Here is a 21,177-nt window from a genome sequence, read left to right as displayed (position 1 = left end):
GTCAAAATAATTCGTAATAATTGTCTTCGTCGTAATTAAATATAATTGGATAATTGCTATTACCTGAATATGTTTGCCCTTGTATGTGATGGCTATAGTCCAAGTGCCAGCTTCGTCTGGTTCGAAGGTGGCACTGGACGCGGTGGTGCCGGGCGCGGAGGGCGGCGGGTGGCGGGGCTGCAGGGGCACAGCGCGTCCGCTCGGCGAGTGTGCAGTCACGTCGATGTCTTCCCTTCTTGGTGCACCTACATATTATATTATAGTAGTAAAACAGGTAAGTCACATTTAATTAAATTTAAAAAGTTAAACTAATAATTGTCTCTATTGTTCAAATATAATTTTCAACATCGTGGGCGATATTGTAGCCACAATAATCCATAGAGTTCTACTTTAATATTTATTCAATGCTACCACTTAAAAAATTTCAATTTGAGTTGGTTACTACTGACCTGTAGCGCTGACCAAAACTTCGACGATGCTGCCCGCAGCGCACGGCGCCATGCCAGGCGGCGGTACTGTCACCAATCTTGGTAGCACTCGGAAGAAATATTTTCCATCCACTCTAAAAAATTAAAACATTAATGACATCTATGTGTTTTTTCGAAAATCGTAGAAATTAAAGTTACATACGTATTTTTTTGCCATTGCTATCGATATAGAAAAAAACTCACTGTAATTAAAGACCTATACGGAATTATTAATCAATAATCCTATTTTAATTATTTATTTAGCTATATTACATTATGTTTCGATGTTAGGCTTAGTCATTTGTTCGATGTTTATTGCAGGGAACATTATCAATATTTCGTATGCGTTATTTTTACGCGTTTAATAGTTAAAAAAAACTGTTACATTATGTATCAAATAGCGGTTCTATTTACCGTGTTAGTTCAGTCCATCACTATAACATGAACACTAATAATAATAATATTAGAAGACGGTATTTGTAAAATTAATTTACAATTTCGTGCCTAACGTTTTACATATTAATATATCATTAGTGTGAAAAAAATCAAAGTGAATATAAGCTGGAATGCAGATCTAAAATCAATTTACGTTATTTCACAAGTAAGTAACCCTCGTAACTTTTTACGAACCATCAACTGCGTAAAGAGCACTTCAATATTTTTGATGAGGAACTGATATAGCATTTTTTGCATTACCCTTAATATAACTGCACCGTAGAATGATATCGTATTTAAATATAGAATTTTCTTTAAATATTTCGATATTAATACTAATTTTATGAAGACAATACAAGATCACAGTAGCAAATTTTTAGATCCGTTTGTTTTTGTTAAAAATTTAATATGCATGATGATGATGCTGAATGAATGATGCCAAAGCATACCTTTTTGAAAAATTATTGAGATCCATGAGACTATGAATTTGGATTATTACCGAGGATTTATATCTGAGCATTCTAAATTGTATAATATCAAAATCTAGTCGTAAATCTAATCTTCACCACGTCAACGCGGAATTAAAAAGAAAACATAATTAGTACCTTATGTGTTTTTCTAGACTATGTTCTATATGTATGCTTAATTCCATCGAGTTCCTTTCGGCCGTTCTAGATATAACTTCAAACAAACATCCATCCATCCATCTAAACATTTGCATTTATAATATTAGTAAGATGTATATTTCTGCTCCAACCTGATGTCGTCAACAGTAAGAACTATTTCATGCATGCCCGCGTGTTCGGGCACAAACTCCCCTGCCCCTCTCGAGTCCAACTTCAGTCTTGATTCTTTTTCCAATGGATTTACTATCGATACTTTTACGTCGGAGATCGACAGTTCATTTGATATGCTTTCTACTTTAATGTACGTCTGAAACATCAATAATTAGATTTAAAAGAAAGTGCAAAAGATGCAAGTGGATTGACGTAGAATATAACAGCAAGGATTACAACAAACCAAGTTGGTAAGACATGACAAATACGATAAAATAGACCGTATAAATTTGTAAAATATATTTTTTTGTGTATTTCGAAATGTTGTACTCACAGGTTCTCCGACTCTACCAGACGTTGAGTCAAGTGCGACGCGAAGCATGTCGTGTACCGGCGGCCGCGGCGGCACGTTGCGGAACTGCGACGCCCACGCCATCACGCCCAAGTGCTCCACATCGTTCTGACTCATGTCCCGAGCGGACAGTACAGGCTGCACTCCTGCATAAAGATTATAGAGGTAAGCAATGGAATTAGAGACACGAGTATTTTTAGTATGCTCTCCACCATAAGTTTTTCAAGTCTTATCATTTACTCTACCACTAAATAATACCAATAGAAAATAACGTTCTCAACTTTATTTTAGGATTTCTTTGAATCGATTCCAATATTGAAAGGTTGATTTAAGATTTGATATAAAAAAAAACATTAACCAATTTTCTTAGCTGCATCAATAGCTTGTTGGTTGTTCTCCTCCCATTTTGCGGGATCTCGTCGCAGTCTGCTGGGCGGCGGTGCCGGGCCACCCATGGTTCGCACCAGCTCGTTAGCCACCCGCCCGTCGTTCCAGTCAGTCTGTGTACACAATATTCTTAGAATTATAAAAGATCATTCGTGTTACTGTGAAATGTATGTACAAAGTAAGAATGTATAATATTCTAAGTCTTTTTTTCGCTCTTATATTATTTAAGGAAAAATCTTTTCCCCTACAGCAATACTCCTATGAATAATGGTTATTTGTAAACTTGTGCCTTCTTTGTTTGTACGTGAGATTTATAAAGAATAAGAAGTATTTGAGTGGTCTCTGCAGCAACACTTAATCGTCTAATAGATTGCGCAAAACTTGTTCAGTGACCTCCTATTTATTAGCGAAAAAATATGCCTCAACTGTAATCTTTAGTTTCTATTTATTAAATGTACTCTCGCACCTCGTAACCTAAATTTATAATAAATAATTTTTGTTACAATCAGATATATTCAAATGAGAAAATTCACGGTAAAGATGTATTACAATGTTTTCAATTTCTGGTACGTTCTTTACTATACAATTAATGACTACAATATAAAAATAACTTTCCACTTTTTTATCGATAACTTACTAATCCCCTTCAACAACATTTGATGTCAAAATTTATAACATAAGCTTGTAAATTATACATACAAACATCTTACCGTGAAGTTAGTCACTCCTCTTTCCAGTTTAGAATTAACCCAATCCAGCGTAGCGCGAAAGCCAGGGGAGTCAGGTTTCATAAAGTAGGATAGATACGTCATGCCAGAAAGCTCGTCCAGCCACGGCGATGCTAGATACTCAGGTTCCAACACCATTGGTACTTCGAACTCGCGATACGCCAACTTCATGGCCCGACGACAATTCTCTATCGCTTCATGACGGTCTGTGAATATTACGAAAGACAATTTTAATTAATAAGATCAACTTTTTCTATGAGATTTGATTCTTTGTTATCCCGTGAATATATTTTAGGTATGGGTTCTGATATCGTCTGTCCCCTCAATGATAGTTTTTGTTTAATAAAGTAAACTTCGGCTTTGACTTTTACTGCCACAATCAAATCATTAGTGGCAAGTATATGGTTTTTAATTGATCTTACATTACTGTTTTAGCTTCCTGGTATATGTTACATTTCTCGAATTAATTGTAGAATCATTTTATAGCTATTAGAAGTCACTTATAAATTAGATATCCAATTAAAGATATTCTACCGAACAGATTTATGACCTTGGTTTACTTACTGTCAAATATGAAATGAAATAACACAATTGAAAAATACCATAAATAAATACATCCTAAGTTAATAAACAATTCATTTCATCCAAATATGAGTAAAATGTAAATTCGTATACATCGATACTGAAAGTGTAATCTGTTCTAAAATTGACAGCATAAAACAATTACGTACTACGACCGGTATTTAATTAAGTTGATTAATTCAATTTCATTAATATTTCAATCAATGTTCCCGATCAGCAAACAACTTGTCAAACATTTGTGGAGCGTTGCAAACATATAAATTATGTAGTTAGTTTGTTTAAAGCTTATACTAACTCAGATCGCGCCAATGTGGGAACACGCCCGGCTTGCAATAGTCGAGAAGAGCCGATAGCAGAACCCCGCTATTCCAATCCGTCGTCAAATTGCTGACTCGACACTCGGGCAAAGCTGCTTGCAGCCACGATAACATCAGTTTCCTGTAAACAAACATCGTGAGCACAGCCGAAACATGACCGATCACAAGTTTGCAACCACTGTACACCGTATATCAATGGCGTAGAGTCTAATTTCACTCGTCTGAATTGCACCGTACTTGTGGGTTAAGTTACGAAATAGTTCCTCGAGAGATACCTCACTAGCGATTTAAACGAAATCGAAGATATGTTTGTTTAGCGTCTACAAAATTTGTAATATGACTATGTAAATTTGAAGATTTCGCAACGAGATATAGCCCATGTTAGTGCAAATATTTAGCAGCAACTTTGAAATCTCTAAACATTACTATGTTTAAAGAGCCATGATACGAAAGATGCAGTCATGAATATTATCGATTCGCAGGACTTCACTCCTGATTTCTTGTTTTTCTATTATTTGTCTATTTAATACTGCTTATTAAGGGCAGTTTTTAGTCTAATTTAAATGGTGTTGATAAAAGTTTTCTACGCAAATTGGTACAAAAGTCGATTTTAAAATTTTACTTTTTATGTGTAAGCAATTTATGATGTATTCGTGCACAGGCAGTAGATAATTTAGATTTATGAGGACAGGCTTTAAAAATCGAACGCGTAAAAATTTTATGGCGGGAAAATACGAGACATAAATTTAGCAGTACAACAAATGATACGCGAAACCCGCACGAGGGTTGCGGTCATTGGAAACCCTTGTTTTATCAATCAATATTGTAATGCTTCTCTATGTATTACTTTTATTAACATTGTTGGATAAAACTTGATTGATTCATGTGTTTCAAAAAGAAACCTTTACTAGTTGTATTAAGGTGCATATTAGATGGATAAAATATGGAGAAATGATCGCCAATCTACGTTAAAAGAAGGTTTCATTAAGTTTCATAAAGTATTTTGACATTTTGTTAGGTTATGCAAGGATTAAACATTAATTTTATTGATTATTTCATAGGGTTTATTATCAAACTAAGATTTTGTTAGGCAATTTCTTTAAAAATAAAAGCCGCGTTTTTGTTTATATTTAATTACAACAATTATTTGCCAATATTTTTTTTGAATTTACGCATAGCTCTTATAATGTATGCCTCCAGTGCTCGTTGAAACGCGTTGCCTTTTTCTAATTTCTGATACATTTGTATGAAAGTTCTGAAAATTAGATATAATTACTTAGATATTTAAGTAACATTGTAGTGAAGTATTATTAAACTAATGGAATTGGCAATAAAAAAATTCTAACCTAACCTAAACTAACATCGATACGTTCATAATTTGTAATAAAAGTGCAGAACAGTTAGGTAGAGCAGTGAACAGCGCAGTACTACAATTATTTGAACGTATATGCTGACATAGAACAACAAACAGTAAGAGTACTGCTCTACCTCACTTTACTACCTTCGATATGGTTTTAAAGAACCTACAAAACGCTGTCCAAATATGATTGTGAAAGCAAAATCGCGAATGTGTTAAAGGAAGATGTAACGCAATTCGTCGCGTCGTCGCGTCAGACACGGTAGGTACGCTCACGCTGTCTCGCTAATTGCTCAAATACCGTCCGAGACGTGGACCTAAATGGCGATGTTTACAAATAAAACTGGTGTTACAACACGCCTGCCTTTAAAAGGTATACGAGACATTCATAAGATGTCTGACCTAATTATAACAGTAATATGATTGATATATTTAGACAAACTTTCGTTTTATCTAAAATGATTTAATTTTTATTAGCCGTATTTGTATTATAGAATAAAATCTCTATATATCTTAAGCTAAACTTAAAAACCAATTGGCAGATCTTCGTATTAGTATTAGATACTAATTGTCGCCCGCGACTACGTCCACGCGGAATCAAAAAAAATCATAATTAGTAGCCTATGTGTTTTTCCAGACTATGTTCTATATGTATGCTTAATTTCATTGAGTTCCGTTCAGCCGTTCTGTAGATATCTTCAAACAAACATCCATCCATCTAAACATTCTCATTTATAATATTAATACGATGGTAAGATTAGTAAGATTTTTTTTTCAAAGCTATGCAGGGAATATAGTTTGCTAGGATTCTTTGCTATAATAAATATTTGTTATTAATTAAATGTAAAAGTGTATCTTACCTCGGTGGGAATTTACTCCTGCCAATTTGGTAGCGCACTATAAGAGACCATATTAATCCTAATATTAACTTCAGATTCCCATTCACGATGTCGACATTCCCTGGAAAATAAAACAATAACGTTAAAATTAGTATGTTCCGAACATTGTTAGTGATTAAATTGTCTTTGTACACGTTTCCTTAATGTTATAGTTCTAGTTTCCGTAATAAATCTAATAGATATATTAACTATGCTTGTTTCGTTACTTAATTTGTCTGTTAAGCATAAGGAAATATACAAAATTAATAAAATTTCCTGCATAAGTAAAGTATACCAAGATAACTAGAAAATATTTCGTTGGTTTCTTAGATTAAAATCTTTTTATTAAACCTGTGATTGTCATCCCTGTGTTTTTTTTATTTTCTTTGACAAAAAAATAACAATATGTTTTTAATGGATATTTTAGTCTCAGAAACCCACGGTAAATAGGTTAATTATGAGTTAAATAAATAAAAAAGTAAGCAAAAAAGTTCTTCTTTCTTAAAAGTTTTACTATAAAATAATGTCCTAAGTGTAAATAGTGCAGAAGTTTTAGAAATACGTAAAGTAATTCAATAGAGAATAAAATATGAGTAAAAAACATATTAAAAATTTATCTTTAAGCAAGAAAAGCTGCAAGGGATCTTTTAAAACGAGTATGACGTGAGCAGAGAGCAGCCCGCGGCGCGTGTGACCGACAAAATGAATTAAACGTGTAAAACTTAAGAACTTAGAAACACATTATAAACCACGTAGAGTAAATCTTTATAGCAAGAACTATTTTTAGTACATAACTTATAGACTGTTACTTCTATATTAACATTTCTTTGATAAAGTAAATCTTGAGTTTTAAATTAATTTTATAATTGTATGTCTTGGAAAGATTAGTTTCGGCATTTCTTCTAAAACAAAACGGTTTTATGAAACAATGAAATTGTAACATATAATTATGCATGTAGCAATTGCAATAAAAATCTTAATAAAATCAGGAACAATGTCTTTAGCAACAAACAAGTGTAACTGTTCTTTATAACCTCTATGAGTAATTTAGCCGGCGCGTTTGTATGCGCCTTTGTTAACAAATTCCCATGACAAATTGCCACGTATCTTAGTCATAGTAAACTCACCTATATTGACTAGCTTGACGCCGTCGTCCTCAATTGCTTGTAAAGCAGTTGTGACGTTCTCCAAACGGTGGTGTTGATTGTTGGGATTCTTGCTCCAACCTTTTAGTCGCCTGCCTTGTAGTGCTTCAACAAGAGCACATAGCACCGTCCCATCTCGTAGGTCTTCTACTAAATCGACAACCTGCGAACATAGAATTATTACCGATATTATAATGAATTTTCAAGGAAACTTTAGCAACAAGCTTCTTTTCATTAGACGCTTTTTCAGTACTGAGAATATTAGCTTACGTTTAGATTTATATTTTCCGAGTATCTCTCATTTTATAAATTTGTTATAGAAATGTTTAACAGGATAAAAATAGGTCTTTAGAAATATCGTATAGAATACAGCTTATTATTAGGTTATTTTTTTAATAGTCAGGTGACGTAATTTTTATACCTTTATATTCATGGGTTTCAACGTTTCGTTTACCCAATTTCTAAACGTATTAGCTTGTATTTCCACCCAAAGGTCTTCATGGCCCTTGATGGCCATCCCCTTAGCAGCGGTGCCTTCAGGGCTGCGCGCGGCTAGGCCCGCTTGGGTGATGCGACCCGCGGAACCTTCAGCCGAATGCGCCCGCACACCCGGATGTGTCACACGCATTCCCTCCATCTTCTTTGACGTTAGCAAACCGCACAATGTAATAAGTTAGTAGTTTCTTCTATTTCTCGTACGTCGAGTTTCAACGTCATCTGGAAAAAAAAAGTTTTATTTTTAACCTAAACACTTATCAAACGGTTAAAGGTGGCTAATTAAATTATATCTTTCGTTATTACATTTAAGAGCAAATGCCGAGCGTAATGTTTATTTTACACTGTAATAAAGATCGAGTAGAGTCGATAATTGTTTAACACAGTTATTCTATGAAGTTATACTCACAAATTAATCAATGGAGAAATAACTAGCTACTATGACATATAACATTCCAAAAATGTCAACAACAGTTGTTCTTTTGAGCCGTCTGAAGCGTTAGTTATTTAAAACTGTACATTGAGTATCGAACGGCCTTAGCTCTTAGTATATTAAAAAGATGGATGTATTGTCACTTAATTTGTGATTTATGATACTTTAGGAAACCTTTTTTGAGCACTCCGCGAACGTTTTAAAATGTATAAACCTCCCGCTCGATGTGAGAATATTACACTGGCATGATTGAAAGCTGGTGACTCGTTAAAAATTTGTTAAAAACTCATTAGGGCAAACGAGAAATCAATTACAAATAATGTTGATATAAACTAGGACAGATAAAAAAATTGTAACTACTAAATAAATCTTACTTATAGGTAATAAATGCGAATTTTCGGGATGGATGGATGGATGAATGGATGGATGGATGGGGTTGTTAGAAGTTCGAGAATGTATGCATGTAGCTGAAATTTGGCATAGATGTAGAACAAAGGCTGGCAGAAAACATATGCTACTTATTATGTTTTTTTTTAATTCCGCGTGAATGAAATCGTGAGCGATAGCTATTTAGGCATATTTCAATCTTTATGCAGAAGATATATGTACGTTGAATTTTTATTATTTACGTGCAATATTCTCTATAATAGAGTAAATCCAGACACGAAAAGCTTGTAAAATAACGGAAAAACATTTTAGTTATAATGAAAATGTTACTGCATAACATGTTGCACAGAATATTATTATTACGTGAAATCTTTTTCTTATTAAGATCTTCTATTTGTGAAATTTTCAATTTGTATTTGTGTTTTGGTACTGTCGTCTAGAAAAGAATTCTTTAGAAAGTAAGTGATTTCTCATTAATAAAGCACGCCTCGCCTAGACCATCCTTTCCTTATAATAAAAAGGGTGGGAAGGGAAAAAGGACTAAATTAGGCCTCCGGGACGCACCCTCATCAGACGAAACGCGGAATTTCTTCCACTTCACGCCTGTCTTCTGTGTGATATTAGAATTTTAACTTTGGAAGAATATTTTTTAACAATTATCAATGTGTTTGCTTGGTTTCCTATAGTGTATCCAATGAGTTTTGGTATTGAAGTTACGGTGAATATTTTCTTGGGATATTAAGTAACAATCGCGCGTTGCACATTTATACAGTATGTTAAGAAACTGATAAATAAACATTGATATAAATTAGTAACTATAAGAAAACGATATTCACATCATTGAACAGTCAACACGTAACATAACAAACGGTATGATATTTATCAGAATATCCGTGTGGGTCGTATATTCGAATTAGAACAATAATAAATATTAATAATTTAATATAGAATTATAGAGAAGTGACTGTGGGCAGATCGATCACTACCGCGTCGTTGAAGTGATAAACCGTCATTTCTATTTTAGTCGGCTATGATCGAAACTTATGTCATAGTAGTACAACCTCCAGTAATGAGTTAGCTTTTATTATAATATTTTGCATAAGTATGCGAGAATACTGGAACTAAAGATCCGTTGTCATCTAAGAAACGTAGTGATTCATTTCTTTGGAATCCAATGTGGTTGTACTTATAGCGTACTTAGTGCGGTGTCTCTGTTTTACCTTATTTGCACATCGTACGCTGCGTTTCATCTCAATCTACATACGGAAACTGTTTTGGTATGCGTACGCGATTGACTTTAATGATATGCTTGTTTCTATTTATGCGTAAGACTAATTCCTAATGTTAGGATGAAAATCCGACACTTTGCCGGTGTAGCGGCGAAACATTAGCCTTATTAAAATGTCAACGTTTATGTCCCATCACTAATCAAGATGTTACTTGACTTAGTAACAAAAGTGTGCCATTCGTGCTAAAGATTCTAACTAATAATGTCTAAAACTAATTAGTAGCGCAGATTTACCTTAATATATATTTTTTCATCTAGGTATAGTTAAGTACTTACGGGTATAATACAGGTCCTGAGACTTCAAAACGGATTATTACATAATTTGTACGTTCACTTACTTCTTTCAATATTTATTTCGAAATAGCTGTCGCTTGCGACTCCGTCCGCGCGAAATCAAATAAAACTTTGAAGTCTATCTGTTCTTCGATACTCTACATCTATGCTAAATTTCATCGAGATTTGTTGAGTCGTTTTGACAATACCTTGTAACAAGCATCCATCCATCGCATTTATAATAATATTAGTAAGAAGTAAGATATACGATGAATGTTATTGATTACTTATTATTACGCAAGGCAACTACAAATTACATTTTATGAAAAACCGGACTTGTAATGAAAACAAAATCAATCCGAATCTTTGGCGCAAACGTAATCGGTTACAAAATTGTTATGTAAAGTTCGTGTTTTTCTGTTACTTTAAAAATTGCGACGTATTAACGTAACACAATTTATGTATTTTTTAACGAAAAATAAAAGCCAACGAAATAAAAACAATTCTCTCATGATGGACGCTAATTTCAGTTAAGCTTTTTTAGTAAAATGGTTTTGATTTTTTAAAATTGTTTTTCGACATTATAAAGTGTTTTGAACGACGATCCGACGTTAATGTAAATGGGATTCAGTTCTTTAAGATTAATAGAAAAATCATTGTTCAAATTTTCACACAAGATCGAATAAAAGATAATATGCAAATCGTAACAATTATTTACAACTGTGAGAGAAACTTGTATAAAATGAGTCATGAAATTTTTAATCACTTTTGTGCTAACAATGATTGCTAATGAAAAGTTATAGGAGTCGATTAAAAATACTAACAGTCGCTCGCAACTGCATTGGCCTTGAGTAAAAAAAATGTGATTAGTAGGGCATGTGTTCTCCCCAGACTACGTTCTATATGTATGCCAAATTTCATCAAGATCCGTTGAGCCATTCTGAAGATATCTTGTTGAACATCCAACTATCCTTCTAAACATTCGCATTTATAGTATCCATCCATTTAAAAAGCCTTTTTTATTTAAGTTTACTATTACTAAGAACAGTTAAAAATATTTTAATTTCCTTAAGAATGACATGTTGCTTGAGTCTTATGACTCATGCTTATGCATATTTTAGTTTTTCTAACGAAAAAAGATGACTCCTAAGATAATGGTTCCATATATTTTTTGCATAGTTGGTTTGTCAACTCAAGCGAATACTATGACAATAAATCCATTTTATGCGCTATAAATTTACCACGTCGTCTTTATACTGCCAAATACGAATACATATAGTTTTGAACTTTAAAGGATTTCTTCTTACACATTAGACATTCGTTGTAATAATATAGTGAGTTTAGATTTTAATTAAACTTTTAACTTATATTTAGTCATGAAGTTGTTACCAGACTTGAACATTACCTTTATTATCCAGAGGACCTAGCACGAGTATTAGCGATACATACTTTCGTAACTTTATCGACAAAATATGAAAAAAATTGTGTGGGATTTGTTGGTGTATCTTACGTCGCGCTGCATTAATTCTAATACAAATTTTGTCGACGAGGTTACGAAGGCGCATGTCCAAAATTTTCCTGCTAGACTTTTTCTATGCTAATTAATCTTATCCGCTTATAGCATTTTTTAAATTCAGAATAACATTGTTTCAATAGACATGGAATCTTTTGTTCAGTGAGGCGATTCAATTTCTTGCTTTAAAGTGAAATTCGTTACTACTTCAGTGCACATACCAGAAGAATAATCTCTTGTTAACACTGAATATGTGTTACTTAAGTTAGTTATGGTTATGTTATGGTCCAGTAATAAACTTGCTATTTATGGCTAAGAAGATATCAACCATAGCCACATGTTGCCCTCTGGGCATAGGCCTTCCCCAAAGACATCCACGACGATCGGTCCTGTGCTATCCAGGATACTCCCGTTACCTAGACTAAAACATCGGTCCATCTTATGGGGGGTCTACACAATTCCAGGACTTCGCAGCCCGATTGGCTGTCACTTCTACGGGCAATGTGGCCAACCTATCGCCACTTCAGGTTTACAATTCTTCGGGCAATGTCGGTTAATAAGATATGTGATAGTACAAGTACTCTGTATTTCCCTTTTAAACTACTGTAAATTACGTTAATTTAATCATTATCACGTTATTTTTTTAATTTAATTCGGTTATTATAAGAACCTTAATAAAAATGCGTAATAATTGCAAGGACAGTGTTGATGTCGTCGATTACACGGTACGTATCACAAACATATCGACATAATGACATGTCAGCTAAGTACAGAGTGTGTGTTGGCGGTGTTAATTATGATGCCTACGTCTTAATGTTGTCGGTTTAATGATAATATTTAAGTCGGAGGGGACATTACAAGGCCGCAACTAATGTTCTGCGCTTCGAAGGTAAAAGGAAGGAAGTACAGCACTATTGCGTTGGACATTAATCGCTTACTAACAATGGGTGTGTGTACTCGCGCGACTGTTTAATGGAATTAAATACGCTGTATGCATTTTGATATACTAAAGATGTTCAAGAAACAAATGCAAACCAATTTTTCTTTCGGCAGAAACTTTTGGTTATTTAAGTTTTTTTTTCATTTTGAAAATATTTGCGAATTTTTATTAATTTACTAATATTTCTTGTACCATTCCAATTAAGCTCGAAGCTTGTCCTAGGATATGGTTTACGACAATAGTCGTATGGCGGGATTCGAACTCTCGACCACCTGATCGGAAATCCGTACGCTTAACCATTAGGCTATTGGCGCAAAGAATAAATAAAACTAAGAAAAAATTGTTTATAAAAACCAACGGAATATTTACTAGCTATAAAACTGCTTCGCTCGAACTTCACCGACTTGGGAGGTGTTAGTTAAGTTAAAGTTTACTCATTAGAGAAACGCTGTTGCTGCAGGTTTTTTATTAATTTAACTTATGTCGCTAACAATAACGAATTTTCAAAGTTATAAATTAAATTAAGTTAAATAAAGTTCTAAGGAAATCCATTTTCTCTGACTACCACATTGGTATGGGCGTGAGTTACGTTTTTGTTAAATATTATTTCTATCACTAAAGATACTCAACATAAATATTAATATTTAGAATTATCTTACTCTCCGAAGCGGAACATGAACTTGGAAGGGGTAACGTTATTTTGCGGTTGAGGCACGACTACAGTATTAATGGTGATTCCTCGACATCTTTGTTTACAGCAAAGATGTTTGAATTCTTAGTCGACCAGTTTAAAGATTTACACTACGTTGCATTTACATTGAAATCCATGCTTTTGCAATGAATCTTGCTCTCTTTTGACAACCTCTCTTTAAATATAAAGTTTATTTTTCATACTCGTTTAAATCATTAAAGTTTAGATGGATGGATGTTGGTTTTAAGGTATCTCCAGAACGGCTACATGGATCTTGCTGAAATTTGGAAGAGCACATCACTAAGAGCTAGTCATTAAGTATTTTTTTTAATTTCACGTGGTCGGAATCGCGACAGCTTCTTAATTAAAGTTAGATATATCGAAATAGACCACGCAAATTCCTATGATTTGATGTCATATGTACACTATATTATATATTTAAACGTAGTCTAAGAAAATTATAATATGTACAGTCAACTTCCGTTTTTTTATCATAAACTCACAAGTTCACCAAATATTAACTTATGTTTTACGATTTTTTTATTGAAAATAATATTTATACTATTTTTTACAAACTAATATGTGAAAATAAAGTTGAATTGATGCGCAATTTATTGTATAATATTATTTTTAACGAGCGACTGCCTAACGATGTGCTTCGTGCTCCGCTGACTCCAATAATGTGTGAAATCATCGATGTAGAAAGATCTGTCTGTACGTACGAGTACATGTTTGTATCGCTCATATTTTTTACGAACATACCTTATAAGTTTATATTTGAGACTAGTTTATCCCTGTTTAAAAAATTAAGACATAAATCCTTGTTTAAAACATACTAGCTGTCGCCCGCGACTCCGTCCGCGTGGATATATAAAAAAACTTAATTAGTTTAGTAAATAAACTTATTTATTATATAATATAAGTAAGTTAAAAAAAGAAAGAAAAGCTCTTCAAGGCATAAATTCGAAAAAATAAATTAAAAAAAGATATTTAAAAGTATCCTATGTCCGTCTCCTGGCTCTGAGCTACCACCTCACCATTTTCAGCCATATCGGCGAAACCGTTCTTGAGTTATAAATAGTGTAACTAACACGACTTTCTTATATATAAATTCTGAGATGTAACAATCTTCTATATATATATAGAAACCAACGGTTACTTAGTTTTCATGCCATTGGAAAAAGTAAGTTTATAATTAAATTAAATTAAACCTTATTTCTGTCATTGGCATAATTTCAACAATTGTTTTGTCTGGTGTTGGCAAGAAGAGGAATAAAAAAAAATTCAAGATCATTATCGTATTTAACTTACGATTTCGAAAGCCTTGTTTGGTTATTAGGACAAATTTGTCAATACATATTACCAAATACACTTCACTTTCCGGATCTGATTTTTTTCACAATAAACGCTCAACCCCTTTTCGCAGAAGGTAGAAAGTTCAAGCCCTTGATCCCTTTTAGCGTAAACAAAAGCAATGAGAAGCTATTTACATTCCACTTGACATATTTTTTTCTTTTCTACACATGGCCGGGAACCGGTTTTCCACATTCGCTTGCATGTTTTTCGGCCGCAAGTTCAAGTATCATGCATAAGTAAAAATTAAATTTAAACGCATTTACTGCCGAAACAAGTATAGTTCTGTAGCAAACATTTTAGATTATACTAATATTATAAATGCGAATGTTTGGATGCGTGGATGGATGGTTGTTTGTTAGGAGGTATCCGCGGACCGTTTCAACGAATATGTATTTATGTAATTTGGCATGTATGTAAAACATAGTTTGAAAGAACGCACAGACGGAGTCGGAGGCGACAGCTTATAATATTTATGACGTAAGTTAGTAAACATTAACTTTTATAAAATAATTTTTATTTACTTAAACAGCCTGTATATGAAATTACGAGGCACACATCTTGATACGTAGATAACAAATGCTTGCTTCATTGACATTGTTGATTTATTTAATGGGAAAACCTTCACGTTTTCTCATTGTTAGTGCAACCTTACGACACGTGTTCCGTAGGCGGTGCTCGATCGTAACACACGATGATGTCATTAACGAATCACCTTAATCTTTGTCATCACATCAATACATCTCGTAGTTATGTTTTAAACTGTATTAACATATAGATCTACAAACGTTTAATTACGCAACACCGGCCGCTCTCTATCATAGTAGAGGTAGCGTCATTCATAAGTTTTACAATACACCTGTTTCACACGGTGTTATCAACTCAACCTATAATTCGTATTAGGCCGTCTGTTAAGAAATGGTCATTACATCGATAAGCGTTATGACTTAGCCGCACCGACTTGTAAATGCCCTTGCATTGCGTTCATACTGAAATCGATTTAAAATTTAAATTTTCACTGTTTACCTTTATTCACATATGTTAATTCAACGATCACCAATTTTTGTTTAGTCACTTTGTTACTTGCTCACTAATACTGCACGATGTTTTTTTGTATTTGTTCCGCGATTGTGTTGAACAGGCGTATTGTCGCTAGCGTGCGCGGCCGAGGCACTAACTTGAGGCACGAGTGGAGGCAGGTTGCGCGGGAGTGTCCGTTCCCCCGCACTGCACTCCCCCGCGGCAAGGCTGCCCCGCCGTCGCAATAGCATTCCATCTGTGACGACAATGTGCCCATTTATGTCTTTGGACATGGTTGCCGACCATGCCGAGTGCCGACCATATGGTGTTATGCGATGTCATTACGGTGTTTCAGTGGAACACAACATAATAGTTGTTAAATTACACGTAAACGTATCCTACAGAACGCATGGCTTATTCGCTTAATGGTTTATGGTTCTTAACTGCAGAATAAATTGTAAGAAGTAATCTTATTCGTTTCGTACAGTGTTATAAATAATAAAGTATATAAATATATAAATATTATAATAAATCAGAGCAGACGAAACATAAGATTTGTATTATCGTTTGGCAGTGAATTCGACTCTAGCGGACAATTTTACCACATCTCCACTCTTACCACAAATTTAAGCAACTTAAACGAGCTAGACAGAGTATTGTCTCTGACCGCGATTGTATGATTGTCGCTTGATTTAACATTTTATCACTTAAACGTAAAAAAATATAGTTAGTCAACATTTACTTCAATGATGTTCATACTGTTTTTACTATTCTGCCCTAAATTTTAATAGTAATTTGAAGTATTAAATATTTAAATAATTTATAGTAAGACGCCTCGGTTGTAACAACAAGCAATCCTGTAGTGTATGTATTATTCATAATTTATTATGAACACAACGGGTATTCGTTGTGTGCCTTAGGGAGTGAAAATGTTTAGGTAATTTATGTGGGAATAAATTATGAATGCGAGACCGCCGCGACGCTGTTGCGAGTGCGTGCTATCTACGGAAGAGTTTAATTGGATTCAAGGGTTGCGGTCAACAGGAGTACGGGTCCGGTCGGGTGAAGATCTCTCTTGAAATGTCGGTCGACTTTAATTCTTTAATAGACATGAGTAAGAACACTATCTTATGGAGTAGAACAGTTTACTTTGGCAACGATGTTTTAATTCTTAAAGCAAAAAATTGATTCAATATAATGAAAATACAGCTATAAAACATCCATACTAATAATAATTTGCAAATTTTTGCATATAAAAAATCATGTTACAGCTTAGCTTTAATATTTGGTAAAGAAATATATAAGTAACCATTTAAAAGATCTAATAATTTCGTCTTTGGCCTCTAAGTTATCCCTTTACTTAACTTTGCTTATTATAAGCCAGTGTTTTACGTAGTTTGTATATGTAAGATTTGTTTGAAAGCAGTAAAAACGAATAATATTTCAACTATTTATTAATACTGAAATCAAAAGAACTTATTGCATTACTTACGGAATTTTATTGGAATGTATTTGTAGGTAACCTTTTTGTGTCCCTGTAGAGTCCGGAAGCGGGCAGTATGTGTACGGCCGCGGATTATTCCGAGCAAAGGGTTGGCCGGACCGCTCTAACTCGTGAATAAATTTGAATGCCTGAGTAGAGTCCATGACAACATTTGGCCTGCAGGTCGCAGGTCGCAGGTGCCTTCAACTGTATCTAACCATAAAATCTTTTACAATGTAACATAATTTCTTTTTATTTATCTTCAAGTTTACTCATATCAAGGCTATGGTATGGGAATGATTATAAGACCTATTCTTACAAATTCTGACTGGTTTGTGAAAGTGTATAGGAGATCACTAGTCTTTCACAAAAACCGATTTTTAATAAATTAACATTTCGTTTCTCTTATTTTGCAATCACAAATCAAATAAAGCAATACTGTGTAAATTTACGACTTTAAATTAATATGAAATATAGCTCTAGCGATGACATGGTTTGTATAAAAAGAAGACTCTCTTTATCAACAAGTCAGAACATATTTATTATAATTTATTGCTTTCATAATTTGTTAAAATTTATGAACCTCGCAAAAATGAAACGCAAGCACTTTTTTCCAATCGACGTATAACCGAATGAAATCATTTTTTTTGTGACTGTTTGCTACTGTTTGCCTTAAGGAGGCATTTACAGCTTCACCGGACTTGAGGTGGCCGAGCACAGATGGCACTTAGCCTAAACATCGTAACGAATTAAATCATCAAATAAATATGTATTTATAATCTTATATCTAAAATTCTCGTGTCTCAATTTTCGTTCCCATACTCCTCCGAAACGGCTTGACCGATTCTCATGACATTTTGTGAACATATTGAGTAGGTCTGAGAAGCAGCCAACATCCCGTTTTTAATCCCGCGCGGGAGGAGTCGCAGGCGACAGCTAGTTTTAATTTAATATGAAAACTAACCATATCAAAATTAATTTGGTAATTATCAAATTACCGCAGATTTCAGAGATTTTTAAAAACGATTAAATTTAATACCAGAAATCTATTGATATTTAACAATGTCAATCATATAAGTTCATAAACAGCTTAGACGTCGCATGGCTGCCTTGTTCATCGGAAGCGACGTGACCAGCGTAACAACCACAGTTGTATCGATGGCCAGTGATAGTATATTACCATGTACACACACTACGGCCGTCACGCGTTCAAAGCTATCCTATAAATTAAATGGTTATTCAATTATAATTCAATCTTGTTTTTATTAAGTTTTCGTTACTTGTTTTCATGTTTTAGAGCCAAGAAATTGTTAAATAGCTTCGCTATATTGATTTAAACTTTCGACAAACCATCTTTTATTTATAAATTGTGTCATTAACTCCTTAAAATTAAGACAAATATTGTAATACAAGAATCTAATTAGCTACAGTCATTCAAAGTAAATAACGTACACCTTTTACGTTTCTTTGCGCATGTAACCGCTTGAAAAAGTGAAACGTTAAGTAGAATTTATCTTGGTGCGCTACTATAGTTCAAGATTAGGTTCATTCCCGGGGGAAAAGCGGTCGACTTGATACACCGCCCGGTCAGGTTATATTACTCCACCGATAAAATGTAAAATGGAATTTTTTTCGTTGTCTATTCCATTTAAAGATATGAGGGCGACAACTTTGTATATTTTTTGTGAAAAGTTTTAACTAGACAAAGTATACAAACGAACTTATACAAAATACGCTACACTAGTTAGTAGTACCTTTAAGTATACTTATTTATTGCTTTTTTGTTTATGCTTTTGACTTTCTTAAGGATAGACTGACTACTAAAGTGTAGATGATATAGCTGATATAAAGGATTGGAAGAAATATTAGCACCAGCGTACTTTTAGTTTTTGTGCACTATAGTTGTAGCTTTTTTAAAAATTAAATAAAGGCTTGGAAGGCGTCTTAAGTTCCTCTAGTGTTCCAAATGTTCATAGACGATGATGATCACTTTTGTGATCCCGCTTCATTTGCCCTCTTCTCTTATATAAAATCTATGTCCATTATTTAGTTATGTGATTTTAAAATTATTGTTGTATTCATAATTAAAAAAATATCCAGTAGTAACCAGTTTTTTTACAGTTGTAATTTGTAATTTTTGTAACCACAAAATATTTAATAATATAGTTGCATTCACTGTTTGCAACGTTAGCTAAATAAATTAGCCCGGAGTTGTAACATGACTGTAAAATACGCCTCAAGCCAACACCACTGTAAATGATATTAATTTCCCTCGAATGAGCATACATTTAACAATGTTTATTTTACCCAACAACCAATACAAGTTTGTCGTATAGTCAATACATATGATAATGTCAGTTTATTTTAAAAATTTGAGACATTTAAACATATTGTTACTGTTAAAAATAGCAAGAGATTGTTTTTTAAAGATAGTTTTTTCATTAAATAATATTATGCGTGTTTCGGCTTTGGAAACTATTGGTAGACATGTACTCTACAGTAATTATCTGATGAATTGTGAGCAAGCTCTTGTTTCTTCCTGTTACCTATATTTTATAATACATTATATTTTTATAGTAAAGTTTCTAGATAAAAGCAACCGTTAAATTAAAAAATAATTAAAGCTATTGAAACCTGGCGAACTGAACTCAAAGCGCTGACTGATAATTAAATTATAATTTCATATTTTTATTAGTATTTTATTACCTTAGCTGAGTCGCAGTCGTGACGAGCCTTTTATGAATGCATTAAGCTTGATTAAGCGCAACTGTGAAAACGAGCTTTTCACGAGAAAAGCTCAATATTAAAAGTTCCACGAATTGATACGCTTTTAATCATATTGCATTTATATTGATAACACATTTTGTTTTCAGTGTAATCATAACGTTTACCATCACAGTGGTAAAAATATATGTATAATATATTAGAGATTAATACAAAGAAAATATTTCTCAAGCGCCTGATAAATTTTTTTCCCTAATTTAATTATCTACATTTGGATTATACTTGCGACAGGCGTTCCTATTAATCCGTTTCAAATCCATATCCTTAACGAGAAGATTCATCCAAATTAATCCTTTGTTACATTACTAAACTATTCATCGGAGTTCATTTGTCGAGATGAAAGATTTAACGTACGATAATATCGCATATCCAATTACAACACAATAAATACTAAAGTAGTTATTCATGAATTTATTTGTTTTAATTTGAAAATAAATAATGTTTGAAAGGCGTTATCATCCAAAAAATGCAGTAAAACTAATTAAAGGCGCATTTTCGCCACAGAGTAAAAAAGCCATTACTGTTCGTTCGCCTTAAAGTTGGATAGTTAATGACTTGGTAATTACTTTCGTATTGTCAGAGGAAACCAGAAATGCCGGAGGCAGTTACACTGCTAAAAATACTACGTATTATATTTAAGGATATTAATCGTCCTTTAAAACGATAACAAATATTGTTTTGTTTTTATTTTGGTCGAATGTTCTAAGTGAAGTTTATAAAAATGTTTCACATTTTATGGTTCACGGCGAAATTAGTGATGTAGATTATAGAAACTAATAGACAGGACAAATACATATTAATTATTTGTATTTTAGTTTAATATTTGATTGATTGAAAAGGGAATATGTATTAAATTACATCATATCTGTTTGTTCTATATAATAACAAATATACATGATAATTGTCTTTAAATCAGAATAATGTTTTGTCCTTTCATTTATAGATATAAATAACGCAGGTAGCCTGCAAATGGCAGAACTCCAGATGGAATTGAGTTTCCGGCTTTAGTTGGCGCAGGTGAAACATCTCGCGGAATTTTTTTCAATAAATGAAAAATGAAATTGGTTTACGACAGGTGTACCGTAACCGCATA

General features: G+C 33.4%; 1 protein-coding gene across 2 annotated transcripts in view; it reads right to left on the bottom strand.

Annotated features, from left to right (window-relative positions):
• The window catches only part of jbug (filamin-type immunoglobulin domains fbug), a 59,668-nt gene extending 43,691 nt beyond the window's left edge, over positions 1-15,977 (bottom strand). The window contains exons 1-11 of one of the 2 annotated variants that reach the window (XM_013311364.1): positions 15,824-15,977; positions 7,846-8,141; positions 7,407-7,587; positions 6,262-6,361; positions 4,023-4,165; positions 3,128-3,351; positions 2,389-2,530; positions 2,013-2,176; positions 1,660-1,835; positions 450-562; positions 64-245 (exon numbers count right to left, since the gene is read on the bottom strand). In XM_013311364.1, coding sequence (XP_013166818.1) covers positions 64-245; positions 450-562; positions 1,660-1,835; positions 2,013-2,176; positions 2,389-2,530; positions 3,128-3,351; positions 4,023-4,165; positions 6,262-6,361; positions 7,407-7,587; positions 7,846-8,061 — 1,641 coding nt within the window. In that variant the 5' untranslated portion in view covers positions 8,062-8,141; positions 15,824-15,977. Of the gene's footprint in view, positions 1-63; positions 246-449; positions 563-1,659; positions 1,836-2,012; positions 2,177-2,388; positions 2,531-3,127; positions 3,352-4,022; positions 4,166-6,261; positions 6,362-7,406; positions 7,588-7,845; positions 8,142-8,328; positions 8,575-15,823 lie in introns of those variants that run through there. The other variant, XM_013311365.1, reaches the window with a different exon arrangement.
• Positions 15,978-21,177: the final 5,200 nt, after the last annotated feature.

Source organism: Papilio xuthus, unplaced genomic scaffold, assembly GCF_000836235.2.
Source record: "Papilio xuthus unplaced genomic scaffold, Pxut_1.1 DF827680.1, whole genome shotgun sequence".
Classification (NCBI taxonomy): Eukaryota; Metazoa; Arthropoda; class Insecta; order Lepidoptera; family Papilionidae; genus Papilio; species Papilio xuthus.
This window is presented reverse-complemented; position numbering and strand designations above follow the sequence as displayed.